The 17,549-nt window shown below is 41.6% G+C and overlaps 1 protein-coding gene across 1 annotated transcript in view; it reads right to left on the bottom strand.

The window, feature by feature from the left end:
- Nucleotides 1-16,897, bottom strand: part of LOC104928480 (ephrin-A5b) — a 70,829-nt gene extending 53,932 nt beyond the window's left edge. The window contains exon 1 of the mRNA XM_010742770.3: nt 15,969-16,897. Coding sequence (XP_010741072.1) covers nt 15,969-16,093 — 125 coding nt within the window. The 5' untranslated portion in view covers nt 16,094-16,897. The remainder of the gene's footprint in view (nt 1-15,968) is intronic.
- Nucleotides 16,898-17,549: the final 652 nt, after the last annotated feature.

The following is a 17,549-nucleotide window of genomic DNA, read 5'->3' as shown; positions in this document are numbered from 1 at the left end:
TCTTTTGGCACTTCTTATATACCGTGCTGTTTGTCACTGTCAGTGTCTCTGTGGAATCATTCCTACAGAGTTTCAGTGCTTTTTGAGCTTCTCCTGCTGCAAACCTTTGAACCTACACACCTCAGATGTAAACAAAAGAGAGTGCACAATCCTTGCTAAGTCTGCCTGAACGTGAAAAAGTAGATCTCCTCCTACATTTAATCAGCGGGGCAGGAAATGATTGTGCTCAAGAGACAACTGGGACTAAAACCTGTGACTTTCCAGTAATAAAAGCACCAGCACCGAGCAAACCCCGCTCTGTCATCTGCTCTGCTAAACTATAAAGCACTCGGTTAAGGCCAGACGGATTAGGCTGCAGTTACTCCGACATGAAAAGCTGCACTTAATTCAAAAGCTCTCATGGCTGATTAATCACAAATTATGATCAAACAGCTGAGTTACCGGATAAACATATGACACCCTGCTAACAAGTCTGCGTCTGCAACTGTGTGTGTGTTTGCCTGTGTGTGCAGGCATGCATGGTCTGTGTGTGTGTGCGATCACACCGTCTCCCCAAAGTCTGCAGACTCATTTACCACAGCAGATTAAAAGTGTGTCTGCACCCACAGAGCACACCGCCAAATTAAAGTCTCCGATGGGCCGCATTGCATTCGTCTGTGCAGCTGGGAGCTAGAACACGGGTCCAAAACCTGAAGGAGACTTCAACACTTGTGGCTGATCGAACAGTTCTTCATAAACATGTAGAAAAAAAAGAGGGCTTCCACTAATGTTGACCTACAATGCATGCTCAGTGTGTCGTGTGTTGCACATGTGGAGGAAATGACTTCAACTTAAACATGGCACAGAGAGAAGGAGTCAGCTGAGTGGTCAGGAGCAAAGGTGGGTTTTTTTTTTGTTCAAAGCGCTGAAGTCTGAGAAGCATTAATCGGCCTCCTCGTATCTGATAGCAGAGCGGCAGGAATCAGCAGCTGGATGAAAAACATCTGGACGCCGGGCTTAGTGGAGCTGAATCAAAAAAGAGGCAGCTGAGGGCTCTGAATGTACACAAATCATGAAATGTTTCTAGGGTTCTCTTTGCTGTTCGGCGCTGATTAAATGTTAACGATGATTATATGAATGAATGTTCGTTGTGCTGTAGCCCTCAGCGGACATTTTATAATTCGGGGGCAAAATTTTTTGACAATGTTCTCCTACATTTTGTGATTTCCTGTCGCTATAAAAAGGTTTTAACACATTTGGGGGGTTAAAACACGTGTTTTACTACAATACATGTGAGACCGTGCTGCTACAACACGTTTTTTAATTCAGTCTTTATATTATAACGAATTTATTCGGCGCGTACTCCACCAGATGTTTGGATTTCATACTTCCAATACAAATTTACACATTTTTTGGGACATACCAAATTTCTACATCTGTTTTGCACATTACCACATTTTTCAAAATGTTTGGAGCTGCCGCAGCAAAATTATGAGACTGCTGACACTGTCAAAAAAATGTTGGGATTATCACAAATGACATTTCAGGGTCAGTAAACCAGATTGTGCACCGTAGCAACTTTTGGAAAATTGGCAAGGAATTTTGAAGCCGTATCACAAATGTGGGGATTCTAACAAACGCGTGCTGGTTATCCTGGACCACATTTGGGGATAGAATAAATTGTAAAGTTTTGGTGACAAATTTGGGTGATGTGCATGTACTGCAACATAGTTTTGGACTCTGTGGCCTGTTTTTGGGGCAGCTGAACCAAATGTTTAACATATTTATGTAACACTACACCAAATGTGGGTGATTTGCATACTTTGTAACATAATATTTCATAATGCCAAGAGTGTTTAATGGACCGTCTAACACAACACGACAATTTTATAGGTTACTACAACACATTTTGGAAGTTTGGCATTTTAAGTTTTGGTAGTATCCCGAATGGAAAAACGGTTTGTGAATACTGTGACATGCAGTATTTTGGCAAATCCTGTAAAAACTTTGGTATTAAACAGCTTAGGGGGACAAATAGTTTGGGATATTGTGGTACTATAACAAATATTCTTGGAGGAACTCAGAGTTAGGGGCTTGCATGTGCTAAAACAAACTCTTAGTGTAGCTAACAACTTGTGTTTTTTATGTAGTTTTTGCACGTTAGTGGTTTCTCTGATAAAGGACTGCACAGAACAGGTATGGTCCAAGTTTAAGCACATTTTAATAGTCATTAACTCGAGGTAATTGTTTTGGGACAAAAAGGCTCGAGCTTCCTTCAAAGTAAAAAAAAGAAGGAGGGAGAGATGAGAAGCACTGGGGGAGATAATGAGCAAGCAGGAAGCATGAAAGAGTGGAAGCTTCCTGTACCATTCATACCATGGTGGACTCTGCAACAGTGAGTGTGCATGTGTGTGTGCCCTTGCCACAATGAATAGAGACCATACAGATAGTGATTTATTCAGATAGTTGTTGGCATTTCAGTTTGCATCCCCCAGAAAGCAGCAGGCTCCTGCAGCATGGATTCAGCATGCTGCATTAAGAGCTTTGCTCCCTTCAGGCAACATGAATTCTAGGTTATTTCTACCCTGGTGTATCTGGCACAGTTTTGGTTATCTGTGCTCAACGGGCCAATGAGAGCACAGCTGCTCCACGGCTCATTGGCTGACACGGGGTTATGGGTTAATCCTGATTGGTGACTTTCGGAGAGGACACACCTCTGTTTTTTGGGGGGGTTTGTTGGAAGAAATTTGCTATTTGCATATTTATCTATTTTCACTATAGTGTGGAGGATTTTTAACCTAATTTTTTACCATTTTTTGGCCCTAAATGACAAAGACATGATATCGCCAAATGTTAAGAAAAAGATCTCAGTTGGCTTCAGCCTTCAGAGTTGATCTACAAAATCTTATTTCAACACGGGGATAATTATTAAAACTATTTTAATCAACTTTATACTCGCGCAGAGTTTTCACTGTACTGTATAGTCAAAAAATAACGTGATTCCTGATTGGAAAAGTCAAGAAGTGTGTCAAGCAGTGGTGCTGCACCACATCTCCCACTACACTGCTGGGTTGCTGGGCAAAATTTAGAACGGGCCTGCCTCCATACAGGAGTGGCTTGGTGGATGGTAAATGTGTGTGACGTCTTAGCCGGCGTGTTTCTCTAACCCCCCTGTGTATCGCGTGTCTAGACCTCACCAGCACTACTTCTGGAAGGACCATGTGACCCAGAGGAGTAGTCACAGGACTTCAACATCCACACTTTAAGGCCTATTTTTTTTTTCTTCTTCTTCTTCGATCAATTCGTCCCTTTTATTCCAGCCTGTAATCAGACATGTTCAAATAAGTGAAAGTGAGGCAAAGTGACAGAAGTGGAGCCAAGCGCCAATGACACATGGCTGCATCAAAGCGAGGTTCAAACTCTGCAAATAGCAGCTCGCTTTTCGAAAGATTTTTATTTGTATTTTTTTTTAGTTTTTTAGGTGCAACAGCAGTCATAAGACATTATATCGTATTAATTTCCAAAAGTTATGCCAACGACCACGCAAATATTTTAATAAAAATTTTAAATTAATAAATAAACGACAAATGTATAAATGAATACATTTATTGTGATTTTCTTATTTTAAATATTTTTTCCTAACAGAAAAATTCCTTTGAATTAATATGTTCTGAATATGTTCACATAATATTCAAGATTTAATTCATTGTGGGCTGAATGAATTGTAACATACATACATAAAAATAATGCATGCATATTTGTACTGTGTACTGTATACGACTATATTTGTAATAAATAAAAACTATGATTTTAGGTGTGTTATGTTTTTATTCCAAATAAAATTATGATTTAAAATGAAAATGCCGGATTTTTTTTTATTTTATTAATTTAAAGAAATTCTACTTTAAATAAAATTATAAAATTTTTGCAATTTAAATTACAAATTTAAATGTTTAAGTCACTATGATTTTAAATAATATTAAAAAATCTTTATAAGCCATTACATATGAATAATACTAGAATATCTATGTAGCAGCAGAAGACAGAATATAATAAGATCATACTGATAAAAAGCTTTCTTTTGGGGAATTTACTGAACATTTCGGATTAAAATATTTAAAAATAAAAAAAATATCTCAATGAATTCTTCTTGCATCTGATGATGATGGTGTTGTAGATATTATAAAACCATAAAGTCACACTACATAACTGTTAATTATTGCCGAGCCTCACACCGCGGTTAAGAAAATAAAAGTCCATTAACGAAAAGAAAAAAAAATAATTAGTGAACTTTTGGTGACCAGCCTTTTGCTACTTACAAAAGTCCACTAAAACTTAATAGTCACCTCCTTCCAGAGACAGAAATATGAGCACTGAGCCATAAAGACTTCTGATGGAAACCTAAGCAGCCGGCACACTCAGGAAACAAATAAAACATCTTTATGAGCGCCATTTTATGATCTTAATAGGCATAGTCCCGGTCCAGTGGCCTCTAAGTGCTCTGCTGGACAGGTCTGTGTTTCAGAGCCGACTTCAGAGCCCGGCTACTGTCTGCACCACCACACACAAAACTCTGCACAACTTCCTGTCTTCATCATCAGCTGCTGGATAATTAAAAGAACACTTTCACTGGCCGTGAAATTACAATAAATTCCCATTAGCTGGGTCCAGTGTTTTGCATATTAAAACACAGAACATGAAGCTGATACACAACAAACAGTGTGTAGAAGTCGTGTGGTCGGTGTATTAAGAGACAAAATGTAATTTTTCAGCGCTTGTGTTTGAATGTGCGATGATTAAAAAACATATTTTCTTACAAACAAGTGAAAATGATCAGTAATAGAGTCAATTATTTCACTTTGCAGCACAAAGGAAGATCGTTGAATCATTTTCTAGATTAAAAACTTATTTCCTTGATTTTTCTTTGCTTCTTTTACATTCTGTTATCCCACAGATCTGTTTCTTTTTTTCTAGAAAATTCCTAAATTAAGTGAGAATTTATTAAAAATAAATCTCTGATCTCGCAAAAACTTTTCAGATTTTACTCCTGTTTTGAACCATTTTTAGAATGTTAATAGTTCAGTGTGATATTTTTGTTCATTTTGTAGTACTCTGTTCTTACTAATTATTACTAATAAAAAGTAATCAGTTCAGTTCCAGATAAAATAAAATGTATTCTGTGCAGTGAATAGTAACACTAGAACTAATAAGCATTTTTCTTTCTTTTAAAATTTTTTGCTTTAACTTCTCACTGTCTGCAACATTTTTTTTGCAGTGCTTCAATATTTTTTAAGTTTTTTTTGTGTTTTTTTTTTGTTTCCCGGCAAAATGAATTTTCTTTCAGAGTGAAACTTTGGGAGAGGTTTGGGGGGGTTGGAACCCATCTCTTTTTTTATTTGTTCCCTCTGAGAGTTCATGAGTCTCTTTGAAGCAGGACGGGGCAGGTTATCTGTGAACTCGTCCCTTTTGTTGAACACACAATACAGTCTTGTTGGGCCATTAGTTTGTCTTTGTAGCTGCTCGTCTAGGTGTGATATCCACCCTGTCACCGCTGATACCGCAGAGTCGACCTCAGAATCCACTACGGGGACAAAGAATGCCTTCTGAGGACAAAAATACCCCCGAGGTCATTTACAACATGCCTTCCCAGTCAGAGAGGAATCTCCTATAAAATACAATACATCAGAATCAACTTAAAGCTTCAATACTCTTTAATGCTCTGAGAATGCTCTGATAACCGAAGAGTCTTTTGCCCGATTCATGAGAACGTAGTACTCTGCTCAAGTGGAGACATCTGATTGGCGGGGAAGAGGAGAGCTGCGATTGGCTGGGGCGGTGACATATTCTGTGTCGACTCAGAGCTGGGACCTGTTACGCCAGATGCCCTCCTCTCGTCCCCTGCAATGTTTGCAGCCCCACGCACGCGATCCCTCGCTCCGCTTGGCTGCACCCTCTCATCGCATTACTTCTGCTATTCTAACTCCTCCATCAATTATGCACTAGAATAACTCAGGGCCCTGATGGAGCCAAGACATAAAAGGGGATCATCAGCGCGAGCGCTCCAAGCGTCTGCCCGCGCGTTCCCACCGCACTGCTGCCGCAACCGGTGATATGAGCACCATGGTACTGATTCATATAGGGCGGCAGTGATGGCACACACCAACGGGCTGGAGCATAAACAAACATATCACAGCTTTGTACAATCAGCATTGTGTTAGCAAGTCAGACCTCAACAAAGTCATAAAACCTTGATCGTGGATCCCCAAATCTGATTTTACCTCATCCAAGATAAATAATCTTGTCACGGAACATTTGCGCTGCTTTGTACACAAGAAACGGTTGTGCTGTTGTCACACTCAAATCTCAACCGTCTGAGAAATCTAGATGGTTTCGCTTGATTGAAAAGTCAGATCCTAATCTCAGCTAGACAAGACAAACATAACACAGCGGTTCAGTCATTAACCTCTGAATTTATGATGAGTCTCTGAAGGTCTTTCGATGATTTTAATTTCAGATGGTGTTTCACAGTGGGCTGATTTTTATGGTTTTTAAGTCTTAGCAAAATCATAATTTTAGCTTGCTCACCGGTATAATTTTTATTTGACACTACATTTTTGTACAAAATAAAAACAAACATATTTCGATTGTTTCTAGAGGGGGAGTTCTTTGCAGTGCTCCCAAATTCAGCCTCAGTCGATTAGTCTGCACAGATCCTGAAAATGAGGTTAAGCAGGCATGAAGTCAAGACGATTCTTTTCTTCTTTGGAAAAAATCATATTTTCTGTAATAAATGAGAACTGTGTGAAAAATGTAAAACAGAACGAACACTTGACTTGTTTCAAATAGAAATAAAGTTAAAAAAAATGTTTTAAAAGAAAAGAATTAACTGCGAAAAGAAACAAGATAGACGTGATATTCGAAAATTCTTCAAATAAGCGGCTCTGTTTTAAAAAAAAACAAAACGATATTTTACCGTCACATGAATTGTTTTCATGTTTTAGGGAAATCAGACATTAAGAATTTGTCTGTTTTGTGCAGTAGTAAAGATCAGATAATGCTCACGTGACGTCCCATGATCCGCAACCTACTTTTTTTTTTTTTTTTGTTCCTTGAATCAAAATGGAGTCGAATTTGGAAAATGGCTGCCTGTTCTCCCCGCTCCGCCACACACCACAGAGAAAAGACGAAGAGGAAGAGAAGTCAGCCACATGTATGGAACGTGTACAGATCTTGGCAGTCTGAGATTTCAATTAATGACCCTGCAACTCAACTTGTGTAATGATAAAATACCAAAAATGCGATTTAATCGCAGTCATTCGTCAGCAACAAAACACAGGCCGGGAAAGAATTTGTGAAAAAGAAAAAGCACAGCAGACATAATGTCAACCCCTCTATTAAAGTCAAGGCGGTCCTGACCTGGATTTCTCCTGGTTGCGTGTGAAGGTTTGTCCAGGCTATATCGTGAGATCACAAACGGCTTTTTTAATATTTCATGCGTCCCAAAGCACCAAGTGCGCAGAAAATCCAACAGGAGGAAACAGTTTGAGTCTCAACGGACCAGAGAGCCACACGAAAGGTCCCACAAAGTCACACCAAGTTCATCTAGCAACAACTGTTCTTCACACGCAGATGAATAACATTCGTTCTTTATCACCGCGGGAGTCACAAAACGGCAAAACAAGCAAAAAAAACAAAACAACCTTCGCTCTGTTGTGGTACGAAAAAACCCGGCTCCAAACCATCATCAGATAAACCCTCATACCTAAACCATTACACGAGACATTTGAACCGGGGTAACAGAAGCAATTAGACGGCAGTAGCGTCGCCCGCAAAAGCTTGTTTTGCTTCATCAGAGCTGTTTTGTCTTGTCTTTGTGGCTCAGAGAAATACTGGCTATCGTACATGCTGCTTCATCACCGTGAATCACACATGATTCACAAACCTTGACTGGAAAAGCAATATGTTCTCACATCAAGCTTTGTCTATTTTCTTCCAACATAGACAAAAATCTAAAAGTCAGCAGCTATTTAAAATCAGGAACTATTGCCCTGATGAGGAGGCGTACATATATATATTTTTTTGTTTCAGACCTCCCTCCAAAGCCGCAGTGACCCAAATATAGTTCCAGAAGCATTTACTTGGAGGTTTGGCCCCCGCTGTCGAAATGATCACATTTGCTTTTTATCAAGCGTGCATTTCAAGCCAATTTACATTTCAGTTGTGATCGTATATGATTTCAATCTACTGATGTGCCAATTTTCTCATTACCTCCATTTGTCTTAAACTAGAAGAGACAGCGGAGCCTTTCTCTGCCAGCACAATGTGATGTAATGATACTAACATCAGAGCTAACAAGTCAAAACCACAGAGTAACGGTTTGTAGTCCAAAATGAAGCTTAATAACCACGACAAGACAGTTATTCACTTGTAAGTAATGCAAACACGCGGGAGAAAACACGACGAATTGTGTTCTCCTCCAGCTTTCGCTCAGTCCTCTTGAATCTACTCATCCTTTATACTTTCTCTACTTTGAAGAATGGAGTGTTGATGCACCTTTATGTTTCCACACTGCAACAATTTCCCGATTATAAAGTCCTTTTTATAAAGACCTTTTATCTATAATGACCGAAAAGTCTAGAGGGAAAAAATATAGCAGCGATAACTTCATTCCAACTTCATTCAAATACAAATCTGGTAAAAACAACACAAGATAAGGACCAGTTGTTCCACTAGAGTCAAGAAAAAAATGTCTCATGATTGTAGAAAAAGCTGGAAAACAAAATTCATGTGTGTTGGAAACAGACTGAAATGATCTTAGCACGCTATAAAAAACTGAAGATCAGACTTTAAGATTTGAATAATGCACAAAAATGTCTTGGTGAGATTGAGGTTTTAACTGTCCTTTTTAACACTGAAGACAGAACATGAGGAACACATTCCTGCAGCTGCACGGTTCCCTGGACTCTAGTTTACACAGCAAGCCTCGACAAACTTCATAAACTCATGTTTCATTATTTCCTGGTGTTGAGGAGAGTGATGCTCAGACATCCTAGCACCCACCCTGATATTGACGCTGTCTGATGCCCTACAAACAGCAGCAGCCTGGCCCAAGTCTGTTAGCAGCTTAGTGGATCTTTAGGACCTTTTAGAAACACTTTTTTAGAAGCTTTACTGCAGTCATTAGGAGCTAAGGCTGATTAATGTGAATGGTCAGGCAGGACCTGGCTTTCTGAGGGAAGAACAGAGAGGGGTGAAGGGTCCCACAGGAAGTGTTTTGTGTCTCCACACAAAGGGAGGGCTGACCTCTTAAGCCCCTTAGAGCCTCTTTGCTAATACCCTCACCGGTGCCTACAAAGACACAGGGGATGCCATTTCACCACTCACATTTAAACAGCATACACTCGAAAAAAGCCCCACCAAGATTAAAACGGCAGAAAAGTGAACCTCTGTGCAGCGGAGTGAGACTGTGAGATTAGGCCTGAAGAGTCCCCCGCTAATCCATTGACTGCCGCGCATATCAAACACAGGATGCCAAACTCACACAGTATCTGATCTGGACACAGTGAATCTTATCAAGTCTTTTTGTCTGCTGCTGAGTTATAATGTTTTATTTTTTCAAAACACAGAAGAAAAATCTGCCAGTCAAGAAATCCGACCTGTTCCCAGATGCACATGTTTGTTACATTTTTTATAATCAATTTAACTTCTTCTATTGTGTCTTCTCTCAAGATAATGACAATTCTAGAAATATCTTTGACAGAGGTTTACAGTTATATTGAAAACAGGTTGAAATAATGATACATTTATATTTTCTTTGGGTTTTCTAGATCAAGAAAGGAGTCTAGCCCTGCATTTCTTACTATCATGTGACCTTTCAAGATGGTGACACTTCACAGTTCTAGAAAACTCTTCAAACAAGTTCATTTGTATCAGAAACTGGCTGAAATGATCAAACAGGAAAAAAATTTTAAGCTTATTTTAATTTTCTAGAGCGAGAGGATGTTCAGTTCATGCATTGATTTTTCTACTAGACAATAGGTCTAGTTTTTCTTTTTTCAAGTGCAGAAATTTTCCATTCTGTCTTCTTTCAAGAAACTGACGGCCAAATCTAAAAGATGCTTTTCTTTTACTGGAGTCTGGCTTCATTGTCATATTTTTATACATATTTTATCATTTTTTCCCAGATTATCATGGTGTGATCTGCTGCATTTACACTGACAGTTCAGTTCTAAAAGTTGATTTGTATAGGAACAGGTTTAAGATACTGAGAGACTTTTTTAAAGTTAAGCTGATTTTTCTAGATTCAAGTGTTTTCTTGATTCTGGTTCAGTAATTTACTTTTCACGATTATGATGCTAAATTCCCCCAAAAGTCTGGAATCAAATTTACTTTTTTTTCTCTTAATGTGGAAAACAAAAAAATGATGTCTCCAAAAATTCACATTAAAAGATGCTGTAGTTTGAAATTACTTAACTTATAATACAGTCATTGTAACCACAGTGCATTTTCTCTGAAGAGCTTGAGAGAAATCTTGTCATAAACCAGTAAACCCTCCACACTTATTAGTAACCCCTGGTCACTAGTTCCTGTCAATCAAGACCTGGCAGCCTAAGGGCCTCGCCTTATTAGCCAAAGGGTAATGGGAGGGCAGGGGCAGCTTCTCTCTGCATGCAGGGTCACAGAGAGCATGTGGAATGACGGGGGTCTCCATAGGACAACTGTTCCCCCTCTGCAGAAAGCTCATGAAACTCACAGCTTAATTGACCCGAAGGTTGAGTTTTACTAAGCACATTCTGTTAGATTCCACTGATTAAAGTACAGCGAGTGGCAGGAAACTGAAATGATATGAGAAACTGAATCAGGGAGATTTCCTATCGGAGATGTGGCGCTCTTTCATTTCATCCGCTGACAGTCTGAAGTGCTGTGAGGAGGCTTAATGCTCCTGCACTTTGTAATAAAATGGAAGGTAAACCTCAGATAAGAGGCCTCTTATCCTCGGTTTATTGATAGTTTCTGAACCCCCTCTGTAGGAAATGACATTCAGTCAGGTCTCTTTGATGCTTTTTGAGATTGGCACTTCCTCAGGGTGGAAACACTGGTTCTGACCCCACCCCAGGACTCCATGGCCTGGATAGTGTTCCCCTGTCGTAGCCTCTGGCCTCTTGAGGAAGTTTCTCTCACCCCAGTGACTGTGCTGTCCCTCCTGTTATAATCCCCCTCCTGCCCCACCTCGGATAACTTATGCACACTCTCCCGTCTCCTCCTTCTCTCAGTCTGTCTCTCTGCATGCACAGCTAAAAGCCGGCTATGGGCCGCTGAGTACGAGCGGAACAATAGCGGCCTTTCAGGCGCTCTGTGTCGGGCGCTGGGAGAGGGCTGCGGTCCTGAGACCCAGTCAATATTTGGACGTGGTTGCCTTTTTGTGTCCGTTTTTAATCCGAGCGGAACCGAGCAGCAGGGAGCCGGGAAAAGGCTTCGAGGGGAAAGCAAGGGTAAACACTGGGAACAATGCAAACTGGGCAACTCGCAATGCCACTGGGAAACTATCACAACATCAGCTCGCCACAGAGTGAAAAATGAAGTATTGTTTCTTTAAGTGGAGATTAAAAAGAAAGCAGTGTAAAAAAAAACAAATAGCGGAGGTCATTCCGCCATGAGAAGAAATGTGTGCAAGTGTCAAGTCGAGGAGCTTACTCCCATTTCTGAGGTATTAACTCAAGCAAAAACAATCACGTGTGTGCAGAAAGTGAGAGGAAAAGACCATCAGAGAGCTCTTTTAAGTTAATAACCACACTTACAATATATCAAACATGAAAACAAGCCACTGAACTGATTCTCTGATTGTCTTTGAGAGAAATATGTTGCATCTGCTGGGGAAAGCTTTGGATGGAGCATTATCATGGATTAAAGGAAACCCCTGGGGTGACAGTGCTCTCCCTGAACACTGGATTCCCTCTCTCCCCAGCTGTCAGGTCGTTAGTCCCACCCAATGAGGTTCTTTGATGACGAGGGGTATCAGTTTCCATGGCGTCCGAGACACAAACAGCTTGAGAGATTAGGGACGGAACTCGGCCCTGATTCTCCGTTGATCCCACCTATCAGCAACAAATAAACACCTTGGGCCACGGCACAGCCTGCGTGCGGACCATATGGGCCCGGGTGGGTTTTAATGAAGCAGCTAAATAGCTGGTGAGTAGGGAATTCTCTAATAGCTCCTTGTCAGAGCAGCAGTAAATACCCCACTCATGCACTTTATTCCATCATTGGTTACCGACACAGACGGCGAAGCTGACAAGGAACATCTGTGGCTCATTTTTCTTACATGAGCTTTTCCACCACCGCTTTTATTTTCTAGGTCTTGATTTCTTGTCTTCATTGGGATGTTTTTGTCCTGGTGCCAGTTTCTAATAAAACACACTTGATACAGACGTTATGAGCTGTAACTAATGTCTTTATTGATGGTTAGAACATGTGTTCATAACACTTTACTGATCACACCAAAGAACACACGTTTGGATTCCTTTTATCTTATCTCATTAGACATACTTTATATGCTGTCACTAACGGCTTCATTAATGTTTAATAAGATATTAATAGAGATTATTCCCGCAATAAAATCAATTTATTAACATTATCAACATTATTTTCTAAGACTTTATAAAGTGTTTATAAACTGCAATTAATGTTAATAGCGGTTAATAAATCAACCTTATAGATTAACAACTGGCTAATGCCACCACAACCTCTGATCTACAAAGAATTTCTTAATTATTTATTAACCATTCGTTCCAACGTGTTAACCTATTTATCCTGTTGACAGTGCCTTGTCATTATGACAGGAGCTACACTATAACAGCAGTTACACATTACTCTTCATTATTCTTTAATCACCATACCTGAAACATTTCTGAAAGTTTGTTATTCGCCACAAGCAAACTTGTTTTAAGTTTTTGAAAAGACGTTTCTTTTCATTAGGTGTCTAGTTATCATATTATAAATGAATAAAGAATATTCCACTGCACTATTCCATTGTCTGCGGTTAATAAATGTGGTTTGGCTTTTGCAGACGTTTTTCAGAGGGTAGAAGGTGGATCTGTCCACTGGAGGATCATCATTTTTCAACCTGGCAACACAAACGTTGTTCTTACAAATGGTTTCTTACTCATCTGAAAACATTAACGCACGACAAGTTATGTTAACAATACCTTGTCAATGTGATCAGGGTATTATAGCACAGCACTACAGCAGCTACACGTTACTCTTCTTCTATGACATTAACTCAAACTGCTCTGGGTCTACAACTAAAGGAAGTCAAAGATTTTTTGTGAAATTCCTAAATGTGAAATTTAGGATTAAATCCAAATTAGCATTCCCTGACTTTCCAAACCTGCATACGCATGTCTTAAGCACATAACGTCCCCTGACCAGTGGACTCTTGAGTAGACCGAACAATGAATGATTTCACTGCCTGCTGTACACCAAGTGAATTACATTTGACTGATAAATGACACAATTATCTGTCAAAAAACAACTAAGTGTCATTACATCAATTCTGTCTCAGCTGTTTCTTTCTAACAAGCCTGCCTGATACTAGAGTTACATTTAATTTCATTAAGTAGCTTATAGTAGCACAGCTACTCGCTGTCACCGTGGGAGCTTTTCAAACTCCAGGCGAAGCTGAACCATCCTCGGGGCTGTAAATCCCTCCTCCACTCCGCTCAGAGTCCTGCTCGTCTCAGCCTAATCAGCAACAAGCATCAGCACGGGAAGATGTTTCCCTGAGATGAAAGCATAGCAAACACAAGCGCACGTTTATCTAAATTACAAAAAGCCTCCTTTCGGCTTCTTTGAAACAATAGAAAAACATGAAAATGTCATCGCATTTCCATTTTTCACGACTCACTTCCCATTTCAATTCCAGAGCTCCTGTAGGGGATTTCATGAATGGCTGAGTATGGACTGCTGCTCCGGATGCCATTTTTCCCCACTTTGGTCAAATATGCAGCAGAGAAGAAGAAGAGGGGGGTAAGAAAGCTCATCTGGAAGTTAGGACTGTACCACAGCAGGTTCCCAGGGCTCCAATACTGAGTATGGTTACATTAAACAGCAGGGATCCGGGGGCCAGTGAGCTTGTACGGAATACTGTTAGGTTCTGCTGCGGGTCAGGGGGCCCCAGGCTTTAAACATGGCCCTCTCTTACATTATACATCCTGGGTCAGGTTTAGATTAAAGTCATGAATGAGAAAAGGAGACAGTCATTTAGAGTTACTCATTTATTTAGCCCCCATTCTGCAGAGACAAAGCCCAGGCGGGGTGCCGTGCCGGGGCCGTCACCGGGCCCCATGGCCGGCGGTACTGCCCCGGTTTTGACCCTGACAACGGTCTCCTCTGTGCTGCTTAACCCGCAACTCGCCTGGTTACTACCAAGTGTGTGACCTCAGCATGTGTGGATCTCTCACAAGACCGAGCACCATGCTGCGTCTTGGCCGCAGCTGAAATACCCCTGTGTACCCCCTTATTGTCTGCCCCAGCGTGGGCCAGGAGGGGAGCAGAGGGGGTGGAGGGATGGAGGGAGAGGGGGGGACACTTGGATGGGGAGAACATGGCAACCAAGAAACCAGACTTAGGAACTGTTTGAGGGCCAAGACGAGAAAAAAAAACACAACAACCTGCAGCCTGAGAGTGGCACAGAAATCAGACAGAAGTTATCAGACAGAGATGTGTCTGTTAGCAGAACAGGGAGTGACACCAGCACCTATTTGCATATGCATAATTGATACTCTGTCAATTCAACTCCTAACCAAACAAACCGGTTTCTTGTTCCTGAACAAATGTTGAAAAAAATGTTTTGCCGAAACTGTGACCTGCTGACACCAGAGAGAGGTGAAAGTATCCATGCCCAACTGAAACAAAGTGACACACACTCTCATTATATCACTATGTGCTTAAAGTGCCAAGAGTGAGGCACTGAGTCACCAAGGGAGGTGCCCTGACACACAGGAGGGAGCTATAGACGAGAAATGTCACTTTAGGATTTAAACTAAAACCCACTGGTCTCCGGAGAGGAGACTTTTAGGGCAAAAGCGTGATGATCAGAACCAGGAAGCAGCCTGAAAAAGTTTTCAACTGCAAGTTTTGAGTCACCCAACGGGACGGAATCCACTCTATCAGCACTTTCTGAACACACACCAGCGTGCGCGGTGAGAGTCAGACAAATAATAAACCACATGAACCAGACCGAAATATCCCAACGTCTCCAGAGATGAGTCTCCATTTGGCACACACACACACACACACACACAAAAAAAACAATACTGTCAATTCTAATCGATGGCAGCAGTCTGGAGACTCGGCGTTATTTCAGCGCAGCAGCTCAAGGCGAACACACACTTCTCCACCCCCCCTTCAAACACACGTCCTGTTATTTTCATTTTCGACGTGAACGTGGAGCAAACACTGAACATTAATGTGTAATGGTGCGTAATAGGGAACAGGCGGTGTGAGAATGCCTCGTTGTTTCCTCTGTCAGAGATGATTTATGCTGCACGGGGCGCACAGTTGATTAAAAAGATGATTCAGATATGGAGGATTATTAAACTGTGATCGACACAACGATCCATCGGTGGAGATAAAAAAAATAAAAATAATAAAAGGTTGGAGTTAAGAGTGAGTCTAACAAATGTATCGAGCTTGTGTGTGTGTGTGAGTGTGAGAGTGAGTGAGAGAGTTTAGAATAGAGATAATTCAAATGTTTAAATGTTCATCATGATGACACTGTTATAAATGAGGTTCTTTTTTGAATTATTAATATATAAAGTACTTTGACTTTTAACACTTGTCACATTGTGCATCCTGTCACCCAACATTTCAAACTACTCGAACCCGCTTCTAGAGCAGCTTCAGCCGGGCAACGTCAAAGGTGAAGTCCGCCGCCTCTTGCGGGGCTCACGGAGCTCACAGTGTGCCGGTGCGTGTACGGGTTAACTTACTTGGGGTTGGTTCGGTTCCAGTAGACGGCGTAACGGTCGGACACCACCTTGGAAGCGGGGTCCTGGCCGTACACACACATCCCAATGATGAGGATGAGGAAGAGGAGCATTTCCACCTGCGGCATATTTTTTTGAGCTGGAACTCCTGATGAAGCCAAAAATGGGTTGATTTACAGTTCCTTTTCCTCTGGTTCAGGTTCAGACGTGGATGTGTTGTGATGAGAGTTCACTTCACGCGTTTTATTCCCGCACAGTTGGAGCTTAAATGTCTTTAAAAACTGCGGGGTTCTGTTCCACTGTGCGTTTTGACAGTACTTTGCACAAAACACTCACTCTTCACTCGCTTAAATGAAAAGCAGTTCTACTTAAAGAAGCGACCAGACTCGGCTGGAAATCCACTACAGGCTACGTCCGTCTGAGCCACGAACACTCTTCCTCCGGCTCAACTCCGCTCCGCGCCGCGAACACTTTCTCCAACTCGCATTGAATTTCCCAGAGAGGAGGTAAGGATGAGTGCGCAGTAAGGAGGGAAAAAACTAAGAAAAGCAGAGAATAAATGTTCCACGATGTGAAGATAAAGAGCGCAAACACGCAGTCCTTGATCCTGACGCGCAGGATCTCTCCTCCTCAATCACCAAGAAACCAAAAAACAGAAGAAGACTGAAAGCAGCAGCTTCAGCTCCGGCTGAACCCGCAGCTTCACCGAGCGCTTCTGTCCTGCCGAACGACAACAACGCACACGCACTAAATCAAACCTGTCCGCCGCGCGTAAACGCACACAGTCTCCGGGTTAAATGTCCCCTGACGAGCGCCACGAGAAAGCGGTGTTATCGATGCGGAGCAACCAAACCAAGTCAGCAGCGCTTTGGCTCCTGCGGCCATGCTCACCCGGACCAACCTCCCCCCTCTTCACCTCCAACCCTCCTCCACCCCCTCCCTCTCTCTCTCTCCCTCCCTCTCTCTCTCTCTCCCACACCCCCCCCTCAATCCTTCCTACTGTGCCAGCCGAGTCACACTGCAAAAAATGTCCAAATCTTCTGAGTTTTCTCACGTTAGACGAGGTATTTTCAGACGGATTGCTTTGTTTCCCCTCTGTAGTGCTCCACGTCTCCACAGGCTGCAGAGAATCCTCCCAAAGCGGATCAATAATCTCAATCAAGTTCATCCATGTGGGGGTTTGTTTGTTATTGCGGATATTTCTTGCAGTGTACAGTTTCACGGTTGCTCGCAGTCTCATTGGCTTGGATTTTGAATGACGGGCGTTTCGCTTACAAAAAAACAACGTCCCTCCTCTTGGGGGGTATCTGTGATTCCCAGGCCGGCAGACAGATCCCAGATCAGTTCATGAAAGCTGCTGCTGCTGCTGCACAACAAAGCTCCTGTCGCTGGGTAAACTTCATTTTCACTCTCTAATAGAGTTTTGCTGTTTTCGAGGCAAAATGATCTCATTTTATGGATTTACTGACTGATTCATTATCTTGTCAGTAAATACACTTTTCTGTCCCGCCTCAAGAACCGCAACTGGTTCCAACACAGTTTCTCTAACTGGAAAAATTGCCTTGAAACCAGTAAAACTGTGCC

The sequence above is a fragment of the Larimichthys crocea genome, chromosome IV (assembly GCF_000972845.2).
Source record: "Larimichthys crocea isolate SSNF chromosome IV, L_crocea_2.0, whole genome shotgun sequence".
In the NCBI taxonomy this organism is placed as follows: Eukaryota; Metazoa; Chordata; class Actinopteri; family Sciaenidae; genus Larimichthys; species Larimichthys crocea.
Note: the sequence above shows the minus strand (reverse complement) of the source record. Positions and strands in the feature narration are given on the sequence as shown.